At 41.0% G+C, this 21,159-nt stretch overlaps 1 protein-coding gene across 6 annotated transcripts in view; it reads right to left on the minus strand.

Annotated features, from left to right (window-relative positions):
• tmem68 (transmembrane protein 68) overlaps positions 1–21,015 on the minus strand; it is a 51,650-nt gene extending 30,635 nt beyond the window's left edge. For 2 of the 6 annotated variants that reach the window (XM_044014824.1, XM_044014825.1), the window contains exons 1-4: positions 20,625–20,893; positions 20,425–20,536; positions 17,389–17,562; positions 13,291–13,390 (exon numbers count right to left, since the gene is read on the minus strand). In XM_044014824.1, coding sequence (XP_043870759.1) covers positions 13,291–13,390; positions 17,389–17,562; positions 20,425–20,484 — 334 coding nt within the window. In that variant the 5' untranslated portion in view covers positions 20,485–20,536; positions 20,625–20,893. The other 4 variants (XM_044014821.1, XM_044014822.1, XM_044014823.1 and 1 more) reach the window with 4 other exon arrangements.
• Positions 21,016–21,159: the final 144 nt, after the last annotated feature.

The following is a 21,159-nucleotide window of genomic DNA, read 5'->3' on the forward strand; positions in this document are numbered from 1 at the left end:
TTTACTTTCAATCCAAGATGGCGGCTTTCCTGTTCGCTTTAGAGCTTCGGCTACGCTGACTTTTTTGACCGTCTGGACCTAAGGAACGCGTGAGTACCAAGTTTCATGCATGTACATTCAACGTGATCCTCAGGAGGACAAGTTTTACGGGTTGTAAGAGTTTTGCCTTTTGTTGTGAGAAATATGAATGAACGCCAACTTTGGCGCCCCCTATCTCGAAAACCATGCGACATTTTGAAAAACTTTTAATAACTTTAGATCCTCAACTTGTCCACAGTGACCTCACAAAGTTTAAAGGTGATCGCACAAAAGCTGTAGGACTAGTTCATTCAAATACCAGGCGTCATAGTGTCTGCTGTCACCAGGGGGCGCTGTTTTTGAAAGTGAATATTTTCATATAGGCGTCTTCAGGGCCAGACTATCATCAATCCAAGCAAGTTTGGTTCAGATCGGACTCGGATTCGTAAATTTGTAGCAGTTTGTTTTTTGTCACAAATATCTGACTTTGCAGTGTTGCTGTGGCAACACCGTTGAACTATTTGTTATCATATTAAGCACGCATCATTGAACATGTGTTTTAAATGTTTTCCCAATTTTTGAGTTTGATACGATTAACTCTGTAAAAGTTATAACCGAAATTGTTTTTTTTTGTATATTTTGTTACCACAAGGAGGCACTGTGCTCAAAATTTACGTTTTTTTCACAGACTTCTTCAGCAATGGTCCATCATCAACCCTAGGTAATTTGGTTGGGATGTGACCTTCTATCGCAAAGTTATAAGAGTTTTGTTGCCTGTGGCGAAACATTAAAATTTTCACCAACTTTGCCGGCCCCTTACTCTTACGCAATAATACCTATTGAAAAGATTTTGATACCTTTGGATCCTCAACTTGTCCAAAGTGACCTCACCAAGTTTGAAGGTGATCCCATGAAAGATCTAGGACAAATCTGTTCAAATATCATTGGTGTGAAATGGCCAAAATCAGCAAAGCATTTACTTTCAATTCAAGATGGCGGCTTTCCTGTTAGTTTTAGAGCATAGGCTACGCTGACTTTTTTGACCGGCCCGACCTAAGGAACACGTGTACCAAGTTTTGTGCATGTACATTAAACGTGCTTCTCAGGACCACAAGTTTTAGGGGGTGGAGCAGGTTTTTGGCCCGTCCACTTTCACCAGGGGGCGCTGATTTTGACTTGAAATATTTTCACATAGGTTTGTTCAGGGCCAGACTATCAACAATCCTAGCAAGTTTGGTTCAGATTGGACCAGGATTGGCAAAGTTGTAGCAGTTTTTTTTTTTTTGTATTTTCTACCACCACCAGGAGGCGCTGTTTTCAAAATGTATTGTTTTCAGCAATATAGTCGCCTTCAGCAACTACCCATTATCAATCATAGGAAGTTTGGTTGGGATTGGATCTTCCTTCGCAAAGTTATAAGAGTTTTGCTTTTTGTTGTGAAAAATAGGAATTTACACCCACTTTGGCGCCCCCAATCTCCTACACCATGAGACATTTTAAAAAACTTTTGATAACTTAAGCTCCTCAATTGGTTCACAGTGACCTGACCAAGTTTAAAGGTGATCGCACTAGAACTCTAGGACTAGTTCATTCAAATACCAAGGGTCATATTGTCTTTGTCACCAGGGGGCGGTGTTCCCGAAATTGAATATTTTCATATAGACGTCTTCTGGGCCGGACTATCATCAATCCTAGCAAGTTTGGTTCAGATGGGACTAGGATTCGCAAAGTTGTAGCAGTGTGTTTTTTTGACGCAAAAATCCGACTTTGCATCATTACCATGGCAACATCATGTAACGATACGCCATCATATTGAGCACGCATAGTCTACCTTGTGTTTAGAGTCTTTTAACCAATTTTGAGTTTGATACAATAATTTCTGTAAAAGTTATTCCCGAAATTGTAAAAGTAACTTTTTTTTTTAGATTTTCTGCCACCACCAGGAGGCGATGTTTACAAACTTGACAGTTTTTGCATAGGCATCTTCAGCAAGGGCCCATCATCGATCGACACAAGTTTGGTTAAGATCGGACCTTCCATCGCAAAGTTATAAGACTTTTGTTGTGCGTTGCGAGAAATTCGTAATTTTCCCCAAATTTGGCGCCCCCTATCTTGAAAACCATGATACTTATAAGAAGCATTTTAATAACTTAAGATCCTCAACTTGTCCACAGTGACCTCACCAAGTTTAGAGGTGATTCCATGAAAGCTCGAGGACAAGTTCGTTCACATACCATTGCTGCGAAATGGCCAAAATAGGCCAAAAATGGCCGTTCAACCCAAAATGGCGGCCTTCCTGTAGGACTTACAGAGGCGCCAGCACGGACTTTTTGGACCGTCCTGACATGCTTAACATGTGTACCAACTTTCGTGCATGTACGTGAAACACGAGAAAAATCGGCCTGATGAAAGCTGTTTTTCATTTTCGTAAGCCCCGCCCACTTCCAATTTTGTACGCAGTGTCCCCGAAGTACTTTCAGACGTAAATTTACACCAGGTTTGATGCACTTGCAAAAGTTGGTGAGTTTTCGTGTATGGGAAAGACCTCAAAAAGGCGATTCATTTAGAGGAAAAATAATAATAATAATAAGAATAAACTTCACAGTTTCAATAGGGTTCTTGCAACCAAGTTGCTCGAACCCTAATAACTCTTACGATTACAATAGGGTTCTTGCAACCTTGTTGCTCGAACCCTAATAATAACTAGTACCGCAAGCGGTAATGAACGGGTTCGAGCTTGAGGGCTCGCGAGTTGCCGTGCGCCCACGTCGCTGTGCGAGTCCTCTAGCTCATCTCCCGTTCATTCACCGCTTGCGGTAGTAGTTATTTTCAGCTGGGACTATTTTCAGCGTCCCTGTGCTAAGTTAGAGGGCACTTCCTGTTTAAAATGGCCAACTTCCTGTTGGGTGAAAGGCGTGTCCATAAACGTGTTCAGGGAAGGTCCCTTGACTCACATATCAAGTTTCGTGTGGATCGGACAATGTTAGACTTTACTACCTGTTTCGGGAGTTCTACTTCCTGTAGGGAGGTCATCCTTTACAGACATGTTCAGGGCGGGTCTGAGGTTTCACATATCAAGTTTCAAGTGAATACAACCATCCCTGTTAGAGCAGCTTGAGAAACTGTAAATGTTAGATTTGATAGATTTGTAGGCAAATGCCTCCATCATGTGGCGAAAAATGGTATTACATGAACAAACCACTCAGTTGAGGTAATCCATTGCATCTTGCCATGGCAACACCGTTAAACGATTTCTTCTCATATTAGGCACGCATCATCGACCATGTGTTTTGTTTGTTTTCACAAATTTTGAGTATGATACAAAAAAGTCTGTAAAAGTTATAAGGGAATTGTGAATTTGTTGTATTTTCTGTTACTACCAGGAGGCGCTGTTTTTAAAATGTACAGTTTTTGCATAGACTTCGTCAGCCATGGTCCATCTTAGCACCCAAATGTGCACCCTAGCACATTTGGTTGTAAAAAGGACCTTCTATCGCAAAGTTATAAGAGTTTTGAGTGAAAGCTTTGCAGTGTTGACATGGCAACACCGTTAAAGGATTTGTTATCATATTATGCACACATCGTCTACCATGTGTTTTAAATTTTTTCACCTATCTTGAGTTTGCTACAATAAATTCTGTAAAAGTTATATACAAAATTGTGATTGAAATTGTGAAATGTGTTGTATTTTCTGTTACCACCAGGAGGAGATGTTTTCAAAATGTACAGTTTTTGCATAGATATCTTTAGCAAGGGCCCATCATCGGATCGGACATTGTACAGCCCAGTTAAAAGGGCACTTCCTGTTTAAAATGACCAACTTCCTGTTGGGTGAAAGGTGTGTCCGTAAAGGTGTTCATGGAAGGTCCCTTGACTCACATATCAAGTTTTGTGCGGATCGGACAATGTTACACTTTACTTCCTGTTTCGGGCGTGTCCACTTCCTGTGGAGAGGTCACGTTTTACAGACATGTTCAGGGCAGGTCTGAGGTGTCACATATCAAATTTGGTGCAGATTGGACAATGTATGGCCAAATAAAAGGGCACTTCCTGTTTAAAATGGCGGACTTCCTGTTGGGTGGAAGACGTGTCCGTAAACGTGTTCAGGGTAGGTCCCTTGACTCACATATCAAGTTTCGTGAAGATCAAACAATGTCAGAGTTTACTTCCTGTTTGGGGCGTTTCCACTTCCTGTGGAGAGGTCATGTTTTAAAGACATGTTCAGGATGGGTCTGGGGTGTCACATATTAAGTTTCAGGTGGATACAACAATCCCTGTGAGAGCAGCATCAAAAACTGTATATGTAGTTCTGTCTGCTGTCACCAGGGGGCGTTGGCTTTGACATGGAATATTTTCATGTAGACGTCTTCAAGGTCGGACTATCATCAATCCTATCAGGTTTGGTTTGGATCGGACTAGGATTGGCAAAGTTGTAACAGTTTGTTTTATTTAGTACTTTCTGCCACCACCAGGAGGCATTGTAGTAAAAATGTACTCTCTTTTGCAACGTGGTTGTCTTCAGCAACTACCCATCATCAATTATAGCAAGTTTGGTTGGTATAGGACCTTCCATCGTGAAGTTATAAGAGTTTTGTTATCTGTCACGAAAAAATGAGAATCTGCGCCAACTTTGGCGCCCCCTATCTCATACCCCATGCGACATTTTAAAAAGCTTTTGATTACTAATTTTCCTCATGTGGTTCACAGTGACCTCACCAAGTTTAAAGGTGATCGCACAAGAACTCTAGGACTAGTTCATTCAAATACCAAGGGTCATATTGTCTTTGTCACCAGGGGGCGGTGTTCCCGAAATTGAATATTTTCATATAGACGTCTTCTGGGCCGGACTATCATCAATCCTAGCAAGTTTGGTTCAGATGGGACTAGGATTCGCAAAGTTGTAGCAGTGTGTTTTTTTGACGCAAAAATCTGACTTTGCATCATTACCATGGCAACATAATGTAACGATACGCCATCATATTGAGCACGCATAGTCTACCTTGTGTTTAGAGTCCTTTAACCAATTTTGAGTTTGATACAATAATTTCTGTAAAAGTTATTCCCGAAATTGTAAAAGTAACTTTTTTTTTTTAGATGTTCTGCCACCACCAGGAGGCGATGTTTACAAACTTGACAGTTTTTGCATAGGCAATTCAGCAAGGGCCCATCATCGATCGCCACAAGTTTGGTTAAGATCGGACCTTCCATCGCAAAGTTATAAGAGTTTTGTTGTGCGTTGCGAGAAATTGGTAATTTACTCCAATTTGGCGCCCCCTATCTTGAAAACCATGATACTTATTAGAAACCTTTCAATGACTTAAGCTCCTCAACTTGTCCACAGTGACCTCACCAAGTTTGAAAGTGATCCCATGTACGCTCTGGGACAAGTTCGTTCAAATACCGATGGTGCGTAATGGGCAAAATCGCCTCTGTTTTGGCGTGCAATCCAAGATGGCGGCCTTCCTGTAGGATTCACAGGGAAGTCGTCATCGACTTTTTTGACTGTCCCCACCTCATGAACATGTGTGCCAAGTTTCGTTAATGTACGGTAAACCCGAGAGCAGATGACCTAATAGAAGTTTTTTGCGTCAGTTTTTAGCCCCGCCCTCTTCCATTTTTTGACGCACATTCCTTGAAACATTGATATACGTAATTTTACAACAGGTCTGATGGGGTTGCAAAATTTGGTGAGTTTTGGGGCATGGGAAAGGCCTCAAAAACGCGATTCATTTGGAGGAATAATAAGAATAAGAATAATTCTAGCGATTACAATAGGGTTCTTGCAACCAAGTTGCTCGAACCCTAATAATCTTTTGCATTTCAATAGGGTTCTTGCAACCTTGTTGCTCGAACCCTAATAATAATAATAATCCTTCCAGTTTCAATAGGGTTCTTGCAACCTTGTTGCTCGAACCCTAATAATAATAATAATCCTTCCAGTTTCAATAGGGTTCTTGCAACCTTGTTGCTCGAACCCTAATAATAATAATTCTTCCAGTTTCAATAGGGTTCTTGCAACCTTGTTGCTCAGCGGCGTCCCCGCACATGTCGATCCAAATTTCAGGGGGGGATCAGCAACGTATGGCAAAGTTATAGGGCACTTCCTGTTTAAAATGGCCGACTTCCTGTTCGGTCAAATGCGCGTCCGTAAACGTGTTCAGGGAAGTTCCCTTGTCTTACATATCAAGTTTTGTGCAGACCGGACAATCTTAGAGTTTACTTCCTGTTTCGGGCATTCCACTTCCTGTTGGGAGGTCATCTTTTGCAGACATGCTCAGGACAGGTCCCTGGTGTGACATATAAGGTTTCGTGCAAATTGGACAACGTACGGCAAAGTTAGTGGGCACTTCCTGTTTAAAATGGCCAACTTCCTGTTTGTCTCTGGAAACATGTTCAGGGAAGGTCCCGTAACTCACATATCTAGTTTTGTGTCAATCGGACAATGTAAGACTTTACTTCCTGTTTCGGGCGTTCCACTTCCTGTAGGGAGGTGACCTTTTACGGACATGTTGAGGAAGGGTCTGGGGTCCCACATATTAAGTTTCAAGTGGATACAACAATCCCTGTTGGAGCAGCATCAAAAACTATAAATGTAATTCTGTCTGCTGTCACCAGGGGGCGCTGTATTTGAAAATTAATATTTTCATATAGACGTGTTCAGGGCTGGACTATCATCAATCCCAGCAACTTTGGTTCAGATCGGACCAGGATTGGCAAAGTTGTAACGGTTTGTTTTTTTAGAATTTTCTACCACCACCAGGAGGCGCTGTTTTCAAAATGTACCGTTTCAGCAATACAGTCGTCTTCAGCAACTAACCATCATCAACTATAGCAAGTTTGGTTGGGATCAGACCTTCCATCGCAAAGTTATAAGAGTTTCATTGTCTGTTGTGAAAAATTATTATTATCTCCAATTTTGGCGCCCCCTATCTCGTACGCCATACAATATTTTAAAAAGCTTTTGATAACTTTTGATGCTCAATTCGTCCACATGGATCTCACCAAGTTTGAAGGTGATCACACAAAAGCTCTAGGAGGAGATAATTGAAATACAAGCTGTCATATTGACTGTTGTCACCAATTATGAGTGCGGTACGATTATCTGTGTAAAAGTTATTCCCGAAATCGTAAAAAAACTTTTTTTTGGTGTATTTTCTTTCACCACAAGGAGGCGCTGTTTTCAAACTTCACCGTTTTTTCATACACGTCTTCAGCCATGGCCCATCATCAATGGCAGCAAGTTTGGTTCGGATCGGACCTTCCATCGCAAAGTTATAAGAGTTTTGTTTTTCTGATGCGAAACATCAGAATCATCACAAACTTTGCCGCCCCCTATCTCGCGCGCCATGCGACATTTGAAAAAACTTTTGATACTGTAAGCTCCTCAACTGGTCCACAGGGACCTCACCAAGTTTGAAGGTGATCGCACGAAAACTCTAGGAGGAGTTAGTTCAAATACCATTGCTGTGAATTCGCCAAAATCGACAAAAAATGACCAGTCAACCCAAGATGGCGGATTTCCTGTTGGGTTTGGATCATGGTCATAATGTAATTTTTTCTTCATCCTGACCCACTATACATGTGTACCGAATTTCGTGCATGTGCGATATTTGTGTTGGTCATGGTGAATTTGGACAGGTGGCGCCGCACTTATTGGCCCCTCCCACATTCAATTTTCGACGCACATTCCCCGAACCTTTTTCAGACGTAAATTTACACCACGATTGATGCGGTCACAAAAATCTTTGAGTTTTGGGGTATGGGAAAGCCCTCAAAAATGCGATTCATTTGGGGGAATAATAAGAACAAGTTTCGTTCATGTACGTTAAACCCGAGAGCAGATGACCTAATAGAAGTTTTTTGCGTCAGTTTTTAGCCCCGCCCTCTTCCATTTTTTGACGCACATTCCTTGAAACACTGATATACGTAATTTTACACCAGGTCTGATGGGGTTGCAAAATTTGGTGAGTTTTGGGGCATGGGAAAGGCCTCAAAAACGCGATTCATTTGGAGGAATAATAATAATAAGAATAAGAAGAATAATCTTAGCGATTACAATAGGGTTCTTGCAACCAGTTGCTCGAACCCTAATAATAATAACAATAATAATAATAATAATAATAATAATAATAATAATAATAATAATCCTTCCAGTTTCAATAGGGTTCTTGCAACCTTGTTGCTCGAACCCTAATAATAATCCTTCCAGTTTCAATAGGGTTCTTGCAACCTTGTTGCTCGAACCCTAATAATAATCCTTCCAGTTTCAATAGGGTTCTTGCAACCTTGTTGCTCGAACCCTAACTAGTACCGCAAGCGGTAATCAACGGGTTCGAGCTTGACGGCTCGCGGGTCTCCCTGCGCCCACGTCGCCGTGCGAGTCCTCTAGCTCATTTTCCGTTCATTCATTGCTTGCGGTAGTAGTTATTTTCAGCTTGGACTATTTTCAGTGTCCATGTGCTAAGTTAGATGGCACTTCCTGTTTAAAATGGCCGACTTCCTGTTTGGTGAAAGGTGTGTCCGTAAACGTGTTCAGGGACGGTCCTTTGACTCACATATCAAGTTTTGTGAAGATTGGACAATGTTAGACTTGACTTCCTGTTTTGGGAGTTCTACTTCCTGTAGAGAGGTTATCCTTTACAGCACATATGTCAGAGTCAAGGCCCATGAATGAGTTATGTCTGGCCCGCGGGATGATTTTTAATTAGGGTTCGAGCAACAAGGTTGCGCAAGAACCCTATCGTAATCGTAAGAGTTCTTCTTCTTCTTCCGCCTACCAACTGAATCGCATTTTTGAGGCCCTGAACATGCCCCAAAACTCACCAATTTTTGCAAGCGTTAAATTTACGTTTGTTAGTGTTTCGGGGAATGTGCGTTAAAAAAATGAAAGTGGGCATGGCAAATAACTGCTTCACCCCCTAAAACGCGTGGGCCTGAGAAGCACGTTTAATGTACATGCACGAAACTTGGTACACGCGTTCTTTAGGTCGGGCCGGTCAAAAAAGTCAGCGTAGCCTATGCTCTAAAACGAACAGGAAAGCCGTCATCTTGGATTGAAAGTTCATTTTTTGCTGATTTTGGCCATATCGCACCATCGGTATTTGAACGAACTTGTCCTAGAGCTTACATGGGATCACGTTCAAACTTGGTGAGGTCACTTTGGACAAGTTCAGGAGCTTACGATGCTTATGGTTAGTTCAAATGTCGCATGGCGTACGAGAAAGGGGCCGGCAAAGTTGGTGAAAATTTTAATTTTTCACCACAGGCAACAAAACTCTTATAACATTGCGATAGAAGGTCACATCCCAACCAAATTACCTAGGGTTGATGATGGACCATTGCTGAAGAAGTTTGTGAAAAAAACGTAAATTTTTAGCACAGCGCCTCCTTGTGGTAACAGAAAATACAATAAATACACAATTTCAGTAATAACTTTTACATAATTAATCGTATCAAACTCAAAATTTGTGACAACATTCAAAACACATGATAGATGATGCGTGCTTATTATGATAACAAATGGTTCAACGGTGTTGCCATGGCAACACTGCAAAGTCAGATATTTGTGACAAAAAAACAAACTGCTACAACTTTGCAAATCTGAGTCCAATCTGAACCAAACTTGCTTGGATTGATGATAGTCCGGCCCTGAAGACGCCTATATGAAAATATTCACTTTCAAAAACAGCGCCCCCTGGACAAGAACTTGTCCTAGAGTTTTTATGCGATCACCTTGAAAGTTTGTGAGGTCACTGTGAACAAGTTGGCGAGCATAAGTTCCTGAAAGATTTTTAAAATGTCGCTCGGTGTACGAGATAGGGGGCGCCAAAGTTGGTGTTCATTCATATTTTTCACAACAAAAGGTGAAACTCTTACAACCCGTAAAACTTGTCCTCCTGAGGAGCACGTTGAATGTACATGCACGAAACTTGGTACTCACGCGTTCCTTAGGTCCAGACGGTGAAAAAAGTCAGCGTAGCCGAAGCTCTAAAACGAACAGGAAAGCCGCCATCTTGGATTGAAAGTACATTTTTTGCATATTTTGGCCATTTCGCACCAATGGTATGTGAACGCACTTGTCATAGAGCTTTAATGGGATCACCTTTAAACTGGGTGAGGTCAATGTGGACAAGTTGAGGATCTAAAGTTATTAAAAGTTTTTTAAAATGTCACATAGTTTTTGAGATAGGGGGCGCCAAAGTTGGCGTTCGTTCATATTTTTCACAACAAAAGGCAAAACTCTTATAACCCCTAAAACTTGTCCTCCTGAGGAGCACGTTTAATGTACATGCACTAAACTTGGTACTCACGCGTTCCTTTGCTCGGGACGGTCAAAAAATTCAAAGCAGCCTATGCTCTAAAACGAACGGGAAAGCCGCCATCTTGGATTGAAAGTACATTTTTTGCAGATTTTGGCCATTTCGCACCAATGGTATGTGAACGCACTTGTCATAGAGCTTTCATGGGATCACCTTCAAACTTTGTGAGGTCACTGTGGACAAGTTGAGGATCCAAAGGTATCAAAATCTTTTCATTAAGTATCACGGCGAACAAGAAAAAGGGCGGCAAAGTTGGTGCAAATTACGATTCCTCGCAACACACAACAATCTCTTATAACTTTGCCATGGAAGGTCAGATATTAACCAAACAAGTGACAATCGATGATGGGCCCTTGCTAAAGATGTCTATGCAAAAACTGTAAATTTTGAAAACATCGCCTCCTGGTGGTAACAGAAAATATAACACATGTCACAATTTCAATCACAATTTCGCATATAACTTTTACAGAATTTATTGTAGCAAACTCAAGATAGGTGAAAACATTTAAAACACATGGTAGATGATGTGTGCATAATATGATAACAAATCCTTCAATGGTGTTGCCATGACAACACTGCAAAGGTTTCACTCAAAACTCTTATAACTTTGCGATAGAAGGTCCTTTTCCAACCAAATGTGCTAGGGTCTCAAGATGGACCATGGCTGATGAACTCTATGCAAAAACTGTACATTTTAAAAACAGCGCCTCCTGGTAGAAACAGAAAATACAACAAATTCACAATTCCCTTATAACTTTTACACACTTCTTCACATCATACTCAAAATTTGTGAAAAAAAACAAAACACATTGTAGATGATGCATGCCTAATATGAGAAGAAATCTTTTAACGGTGTTGCCTGGCAAAAATGCAAAGGATTACCTCAACTGAGTGATTCAATTATGCAATACCATTTTTCGCCACATGATGGAGGCATTTGCCTACAAATCTATCAAATCTAACATTTACAGTTTCTCATGCTGTTCTGACAGGGATTGATGTATCCACTTGAAACTTGATATGTGAGACCTCAGACCCGTCAGGAACATGTCTATAAAGCAGTAATGCCAAAGTCAAATACACGGGGGGCAAAAATAAAAAAAAGGGAGGGCTGGGCTGGTTCAATGTTTATTAAAACTTGCAATTATTGCACATATTGAACCAATACCAATACCAATATCACAGCCTATATTGCACTTAATCATTAAATTAAATTAAATTAAATTAAATTAAATTAAATTAAATTAAATTAAATTAAATTAAATTAAGCAAAACATAAATAAAATCAGTTGCAATATTTTCTCAAGGCTCTTTCAGTAACGAATTGGAAACATTTTTTCCTTCTTCTTTTTAACAGGTAAACAGCAAAATGTTATTTTCCTTCAAAGCTCGATGGCAAGATAAATGCAAAAATGAACACGTTTACGGACACGCCTTTCACCCAACAGGAAGTCAGCCAGCTGAAAATAACTAGTATCGCAAGTGGTGAATGAACGGGAGAAGAGCTAGAGGACTCGCACAGCGACGTGGACGCACGGCGACTCGCGAGCCGTCAAGCTCGAACCCGTTGATTACCGCTTGCGGTACTAGTTACTATTAAAACCGGCTTGCACTATTATGTGCCCTCAGCACCATAATACTACAAATCCCAAGATGCACTGCAAGTGCACTGGCACGTATTGAGTGCCCGCAAGCGAGTGCGATCCCGTGTCATCCTTCATGAACAGCATCACAGTCACAGTGGAAGACTAAACATTGCTGTCATTTTTCATCTCCCTCTCCCCCAAATAGGCAAATAGAAAAGTAGACGGTGAAAACAGGGTTTTCAAGACAGGTGGGAGGCAGAATAATGTTCACCGAAGTAAAAGGAAAGCCTGTGTGTCTTGTGTGTGGAGACAGTGTGTCGTTATGAAAGAGTATAACTTAAGAAGGCACTATGAAACATGCAACTGTTTTGCACTTTTCAAGTTTGCTCTAACTTCTAATTTTATTATAAAAGACAGACATTGGTGAGGATCAGAGCAGGACACTGATTTGTTTTGTAACATGCTGTTTCATTTTTGCATTTATCTTGCCATTGAGCTTTGAAGGAAAATAACATTTTGCTGTTTACCTGTTAAAAAGAAGAAGAAGGAAAAACGTTTTCAATTTGTTACTGGAAGAGCCTTGAGAAAATATTGCAACTGATTTTATTTATGTTTTGCTAATTTAATGATTAAGTGCAATATAGGCTGTGGTATTGGTATTGGTTCAATATGTGCAATAATTGCAAGTTTTAATAAACATTGAACCAGCCCGGCCCCCCCGTGTATTTGACTGAAAAACTGTAAATGTTAGATTTGATAGATTTGTAGGCAAATGCCTCCATCATGGGACCACACTGTGGTGAAAATTAAAATTTTCACCAACTTTGCCGGCCCCTTTCTCGTACGACATGATACTTATTAAAAAGTTTTTAGCAACTTTAGATCCTCAACTTGTCCACAGTGACCTCAGCAAGTTTAAAGGTGATCCCAACGTCAAAGGACGTTCCTTTGACTCACATATCAAGTTTCGTGAAGATCGGACAATATTAGACTTTACTTCCTGTTTCAGGAGTTCTACTTCCTGTAGGGAGGTCATCCTTTACAGACATGTTCTGGACGGGTCTGAGGTCTCACACTGTCTGATCTTCACGAAACTTGATGTGAGTCAAGGGACCGTCCTTGAACATGTTTACGGACACACCTTTCACCCAACAGGAAGTCGGCCATTTTAAACAGGAAGAGCCCTCTAACATACCACAGGAACGCTGAAAATAGTCCGAGCTGAAAATAACTAGGTAGGCAGTGAATGAACGGGAGATAAGCTAGAGGACTCGTGCGGCGACGTGGGCACATGGAGACTTGCAAGCCCTCGAGCTCGAACCCGTTCATTACCGCTTGCGGTACTAGTAATCCTTGCCATGTCTTACCATGCCATATGGCTCCATGTCCATCCCACAGAGTAGCCAGTGTCTTCCTGGCTCCATCCCACAGGTTGTTGCAGTAAGCTTCCCTCAGCTGATTCTTCCTCTGTTAGAATCAAACATCAAGAATCATAAGCATCTGATTGGACCAGCAAAACATTTTAACATCCACACATTCTATTTTAATACAATACAATGTTAATCAAATGTTATGTTTTTGCCTGTGCTTGTCTATGAGCAGCATAACTCAAAAACTAAAAAGATTTTGAAGAATATTTCTTGGGATGTAGTAGCGCTGCAACGATTAATCGATTATAAATCAATTACTAAATGAATTGTTAACAATACTGATAATTGATTTCAGTGTTTTTTTAATTGATAATTCAGGTTGACCTGGACTCCCGTTTGTTTGCTTTTATTATGCACTGTATGGTTTTAATTTTTATGTTTTCTATTTTACTGATTGTTATTGACGTCATTCTGTACAGCACTTTGGTCAACCTCAGTTGTTTTTAAATGTGCTCTATACATACTATTAGAGTTCAGTTGAGATAAAAAAAAAGTTCTTTGATTTTTTTTCAGAGTATAAATTGAGAAAATAATCGACAGACGGAGAGAAAAGAGCAATACAGCAAGAGAAGACAAAGAAAAGAGCGTTATAGTGAGAGAAGACGGAGAGAAAAGAGAGTTAAAGCGAGAGAAGACGTGAGAAGATCCATGTTCATTCTTCCCCCTAGAAACACAAAACCAGTCTGTCTCATATGCTCAGAGACCGTGGCAACGTGAAACACCACTATGAGACCAAACACAAAGTTTTTGACCAAACACACCCACTATTAGGTCAGTATAATAATGATACATATGTTCAGTGTTACATATCTCTATAATTGTATAAAAGTGATGGTAAATATTGTCAAATGTTTTTGAATTGTTCTTTCTATATTTGATCTGACAGTCAGTTGTTGATTACATGCAGACTACTAGGCTACTCAAGTATATGCTTGAGGAAATTTTCTTTAAGTGGACCTAATAGAATTTTAGTTGAATGTCCCTGTCCTAGGTGATATGAACATTCACTTAGACAATCCCTGCTCTTCAGACTACCTATCACTGGTGCATTCCTTTGAGCTGAGGTCACACATCTGCACCACACAGCCTTGCCACAGGGGTGCTCCAAGGCTCTCTTTGCCATGTACACCAGCACGCTGTGCAAGATCATCCGCTCACATACAGTTAGGCCCAGAAATATTTAGACAGTGACACAAGTTTTCAGTGACACATATTCAGGATAAAATTATATAATCAATATAGGCTTAACGTGCAGACGCTCAGCTGTAATTTGACAGTATTGACATCCAAATTGGAGCAAGGGTTTAGGAATTACAGCTCTTTAATACGTAGCCACCTCTTGTTCAAGGGACCAAAAGTAATTGGACAATTGACTAAGAAGGCTGCAAAAAAATAACAAGTCTGCATGGGCTCTTCCTTCGTTAACCTGTCATCAATTAAGCAGTTAAAAGGTCTGGAGTTGATTCCAGGTGTGGCTTTGCATTTGGAAGCTGTTGCTGTGAACACACAACATGCGGTCAAAGGAGCTCTCAATGGAGGTGAAATAGGCCATCCTGAGGCTGAAAAAAAAGAAAAAATCCATCAGAGAGATAGCAGAAATGTTAGGAGTGTACAGTTTGGTACATTCTGAGAAAAAAAGAGTGCACTGGAGCTTGGGAACTCAAAAAGGCCTGGACGTCCACGGAAGACAACAGTGGTGGATGATCAAAGAATCCTTTTCATGGTGAAGAAAAACCCCTTCACAACATCCACTCAAGTGAACACTCTCCAGGAAGTAGGTTTATCAGTATCCAAGTCTACCATAAAGAGAAGACTTCATGAGATTAAATACAAAGGATTCACCACAAGGTGCAAACCATAAATCAGCCTCAAAAATAGAAAGGCCAGAATTGACATTGCCAAAAAACACCTGAAGAAGCCAGCCCAGTTCTGGAGCAGCATTATTTGGACAGATGAGACTAAGATCAACCTGTACCAGAATGATGGGAAGAAGAAAGTTTGGAGAAGAATTGGAACAGCTCATGATCCAAAGCACACCACATCTTCTGTAAAACATGGTGGAGGCAGTGTGATGGCATGGGCATGCATGGCTTCCAATGGCACTGGGTCACTTTAATTTATTGATGATGTGACAAAAGACAGAAGCAGCCGGATGAATTCTGAATTGTATAGGGGTATATTTCTGCTCAGATTCAGCCAAATGCAGCAAAGTTGATTGGACGGCACTTCACAGTACAGATGGACAATGATCCAAAACATACTGCAAGAGCAACCTAGGAGTTTTTTTAAAGCAAAGAAGTGGAATATTCTGCAATGGCTGAGTCGATCACCTGATCTCAACCCAATCGAGCATGCATTTCACTTGCTCAAGACAAAGCTTAAGGCAGAAAGACCCACAAACAAGCAACAACTGAAGACAGCTGCAGTAAAGGCCTGGCAAAGCATCACAAAGGAGGAAACCCAGCGTTTGGTGATGTCCATGGGTTCCAGACTTCAGGCAGTCATTGCAACAAAATATTGAAAAGTAACATTTTACTTTGGGTTATGTTTTATGTGCATTTGTATAAAAATAGCTACAATTCCTACATGTTTAATCATATATTTTTGTTCAACCCCTTGAATTAAACCTTAAAGTCTGCACTTCAATTTCATTGTAGTTGTTTCATTTCAAATCCAATGTAGTGGCATGCAGAGCCCAAATCATGAAGATTGTGTCACTGTCCAAATATTTCTGGGCCTAACTGTAGCTTCTCTTATCACTGCTATGCTGACGATATCTGTCCAGCTGTCATTCCACCTGATGACCACACGGTCTCAGCATGAATCTCAGATTGTTTCTCTGACGTTTCTGCATGGATGAAAGCCCATCATCTCCAGCTAAACCTCTTCAAAACTGAACTGCTGGTCTTCCCAGCCAAACCAACAATACATTATAACATCTGCATTAATATCGACTCCCTATCTCTGGCTAGCAAGAAACTTGGGTGTCATGATGGGTTAGTGGTTAGAGTGCTTGAAAAAATAATTAAGTGCAAATATTTCTGAGAATTAACGGCTGCACAAAAACCTTCCACTACGTCTTCACGTATTTTGAGAGATTCTTTTACACCTAAAATGAAGAGCATATAATTTCTACAACACAGCCATGTTGAAGACAATGTAGGGTTGTGAATATAGACCACAGGCATGTTTTTTGGGTTTGTCCTGAAATTGTACAGTTCTAGGGTAATGTTTACTTGGTCATTGTTGAAATGTGGGGCTGTATGACACAGTACTTTGGTACAGATATCTACTTAAAATCTTATTTGCAGCATGTAAAAAAAGCCATCATGAGGAGATGGGGCAAGGGAGAATCACCCACACAAGAGAAATGTTTGCAAATTGTGACTGAAATACATGACTCAAAGAAGATCACTGTCAAGAGAAATAGGAAGAAATTACTTTGTATACATGTCAGTGAAAATGACTGACACACTAAGCAAGTCACAGTGACTTATAGAAATTCTAAAAATAAAGATATTGCTAGAATTGAAAGTCCAGTTGTTAGGAGAACACAATACTGTTAAGACTCAGCTAGTTTCAAGGTTGGCTCCAAGATTGTCAGTAAGAGGCCAATCAGCCTGGGGCAAGGATGGAGCAGAAAGGGCAGATTATTTCAGAAAGAGTTTGAATCTTCCTGATTCTAATACATGTGCTAAAATTAATTAGACACATGTTTATCTCTGTCATCTTGAGTACTGATTTTCAGAATTAAAGGTAGTGTCAGGCTGTGTACATGCCTGTCTTGATGTTGCCTCTGTTTTTAGTATATTGAAATAAATGTCGTTCAACTTAACTCATCACAGAGACTCCAGGGCCTTCTTCCCCGTTCTACAAAACCTTAATAGCAAAAACTCCCCAAAAGTAACCAAGTTGAAGAGGCTTTGTCTGGCAGATATGAATCATTTCTCATTTAAGTGGTTTTAAAAATGTAAATGGTAAATGACATGAACTGTGGTTCACTGTTCATAAAGTGTAGGAGGAGCATCTGCGTACCTTATAGACGTGAAGGAAGAGTATAGACAGGTAAAGCAAGATGACGATAAGAAATGGCAAGATGAAGACAATAGCCAGAGGAGTGAAGACCCACAGCAGGTACTCCAACACACTCAGGTAGTCCTCCACCTGACCGAGACCGGCCCATTCCTCCAATGCATGGAACACACACACCTGTGGAACAAGAAAACACCACATCTCAAACATCTGCAGGTGCTGGATTCATATGAAACTTTGCTCAATACCTATGTTTGCCTGAGAATGAAAACTATCAACGCTGTGTTCAATGACAAGTGCCTGTCACATGACATGTTTGGTTTCATTTGGGAAATTTAGCTTGAGATGAATTGTCCAGTAATTGTGATTAACTATTGAATTGCCTTCTTTTAATGTTATGCCATAACTGTACTGTGAGCAGAGCTGGGCAATATATTGATATATTGGAAGACAAGATGGCGTGGCGCGTGAACAACGCGAGGCTCAGCGTCTCTCCAGAATCTGCTATTTGGCAGTTTTCTATCTACTCCTGACTGGATTATTCATCCAGAACTGCTCTGCGTTGCTGTCCTATCGCCAATCTTCGACTCATCCCAGAGATCTCCAGAACATCGGAGGCTTCTCAATCTTCCCAGCTGGGCAGAAGTGCACGCAGACGGCACCAAGAACGTACATTATTACGTTATGGGGTGGAGTGGCTCAGTGGTTAAGACCCTACCTTGTGTACCAAAGACATCATGGTCGCAAGTTCGATTCCACCCCTGGCTAATTGTACTTGATTCCATTGTAAGTCGCTTTGGATAAAAGCGTCTGCTAAATGACATGTAATGTAATGTAAACAAACATTTTCCTCGCCAACGTTCTCTGGCAAACAAAATGGATGAAATACGGCTCTCCATCACCGGCGGATTATGGACTCTGAACTGATTTTCACTGAAACATTGTTAAACAACAGCTGCCCGGACAACGCTACTGAGTTAACAGGACACCACACACACCGAGCCTAACCCCCAACGTATGTGGCAAGTACTCCAGATCATCACAGACTACAGGACCATCAACCCCCCCTCCACCTCCTCTGATGTCCCCTTTCTCAACAAGCTCAACAACTTTTATGCCCGTTTGAGACGGGGAACCCAACAACCGCAACCAAGGCAGATGTGACTCCAGACCACCAATCACTGACTCTCTCCCGCACCGATGTAGAAGTGGTACTGAGCAGGATTACAGTCCACAAGGCTGCGGGTCCTGATGGCATCCCTGGACGTGTTCTCAGAGCATATTCTGGGGAACTGGCAGGAGTGCTGATGGACATATTCAACCTGCCCTACCAACCTACATCAAATCCACCTCCATTGTGCCGTTACCCAAAAACTCCAACCCATCAAACCTCAATGACTACCGCTCGGTAGCACTCACTCCCATCATCACAACATGCTTCAGGCAGCTTAGCACACCTTTAATCCTGTCTCCCCTCCACCCTGGACCCCCGCCAATTTGCTTACCGTCAGAACAGGAGCACAGAGGATGCAGTCTCCATAGTGCTGCACTCCTCTCACACCTTGACAATAAAACCACTTACACCAGTATGCTGTTTTTAGACTTTAGTTCAGCATGTAACACAGTCACCCCCTCAAAACTCATCACAAAACTCTCAGACCTAGGCATCATTCCCCTCATGTGCAACTGGGTACTAAACTTCCTGACCAGCTGGCCCCAACATGTCCGGCTGGATAACCACTGTTCATCTACCATCACTATAAACACTGGTGTACCACAAGGCTGTGTGATGAGTCCCTTCCTCTACTCCCTCGTTGCCCATGACTGCAGACAAGTCGATGGTTCCAACACCGTCATTAAGTTTGCAGATGACACCACAGTGATCGGCCTCATCAAAGACAGCGATAAGGCCACCTACAGGGAGGAGGTGGCTCGTCTGGCTACATACACCCATCCACATCAAGGGGATGGTGGTGGAGCGTGTGAACAGCTTCAAGTTCCTGGGAGTCCACATCTCCGAGTATCTCACCTGGACGATCGGCTGCTCCAAGCTGGTCAAGAAGGCTCATCAGTGCCTCTGAGTAATAATAGTAATAAGTAATAATCCTTCAATAGTGTACATTGGTAATTCACTGCTAAAAGCATTTCAGGATGGATGCAAACTGCATTTCGTTGCTCTGTACTTGTGACATGTGCAATGCCAATAAAGTTGAATTCTATTCTATTCTATATTACATCTATATCTCGAAATAAGACAAGATATGATCTTAGATTTTGGATATCAAATCATTATTCGGTATCTGTGATGACTTTTCCTGATTTTAAAGGCTGATAATCTTTGAATTTATATTGAACACATTTGTGTAAAAATGAATAACAAATCTTTAATTTTAGCAACCGTTAACGTAATACCGGCCAATAATGTAATGGTGGCCAATAACATAATAATGCAAATGTAATAAAACCAATAATGTAATAAATTGCCAATAATGTAATAAAGTTGTTGAGCCAATAACGTAATAACTTTTTGCCAATAACGTAATAACTTATTACATTATTGGCTGGTTATTACATTATTGGCCTTGCATTAAAAAAATCCTTTGATAATGTAATAACTAAGCCAATAAGGTAATAACTGAGGTATCACTTTATTTTATTTTAAATTTCTGGAGAGAAAGTGTCACACTTAGCCTTAATAATGCATCTTGCAACAGATGATAAACGTAAGCATAACATTTTCAGGTTTCAGGTTCAAAACAATGATCAACATTTCTCAACATTATTTGACATTTGAATATGGCCTAATACTAATATGGCCTAAACGAATAGCAGTATCTTTTGTAAGACAAAAAGTTCAGTGTGCTATTTTTGAGCAGCTACATCACATTACATTACATTCACAAATGAGGATGATTGTCTGCAGTATAACACACACAGGAGGAGCTGTTTAGAGTTCAGTGTCATGCTCAAACACTTAAGCCTGTAGATACCAACACTGTTCAACCATTCACATCATTAAACTGCAGAACAAAAACGTACCAGGAAGGAGAGCGTGTCCTCTGCTCCCATCAGACAGGACTGGTTCCCAGTGTTTGACATCCTGCTCTGCCGTCAGCCTCAGGATAGAGTACCTGATGCCGTCTACAGGTGACTGAAACAACACCACAAAAAGCTACCCATGTTTATTCAACGACATTAAGTAGAGCTCCTTGATGAAAGAAGTTCAAAGTATAACTCACGAGTCACGACATCCAGTCTGGTCTGTTAGAGTTGTCGCATGTTATCTGTGGTTTCATTAATATCTAGAGTGACTTCACGACCTGAGAGAGACTAATGAGAAACAGGAAGCGGGTCCAAGTAACAGCGCCAGCTAATTGAGGGAAGAAGCGTGACGATAAAACGACAGCGACACCAACCACAGAAAACCTCACGTCACACAGTCAGTACATCTGCCAAGACATTACAACAACGCACCGCTATAAATATAATGTTGCATCATCTCAAATAAACATACACACAAACCTGCTGGCTACCAACTTCCCCCGGAGCGGTTTGAGCGCGACACACTCAAGTGTTGCGTTTGAGAGTCCGCGGAAACACCGAGACCCATACAGGTTTTGTTCCACTCATGGAAAATACATGCAGCCATACACCCTTGAGGCATTCAGAGAACTGTTACACTCTTCAAAATAAAAGCGCAGATTACGTAGAAAGAAAGAAAGAAAGAGAGAGAGAAAGAAAATAAACTAAAGTAATACAAAGCTGGCCCGTGTA

This window comes from Solea senegalensis, unplaced genomic scaffold (assembly GCF_019176455.1).
Source record: "Solea senegalensis isolate Sse05_10M unplaced genomic scaffold, IFAPA_SoseM_1 scf7180000012418, whole genome shotgun sequence".
Lineage (NCBI taxonomy): Eukaryota > Metazoa > Chordata > Actinopteri > Pleuronectiformes > Soleidae > Solea > Solea senegalensis.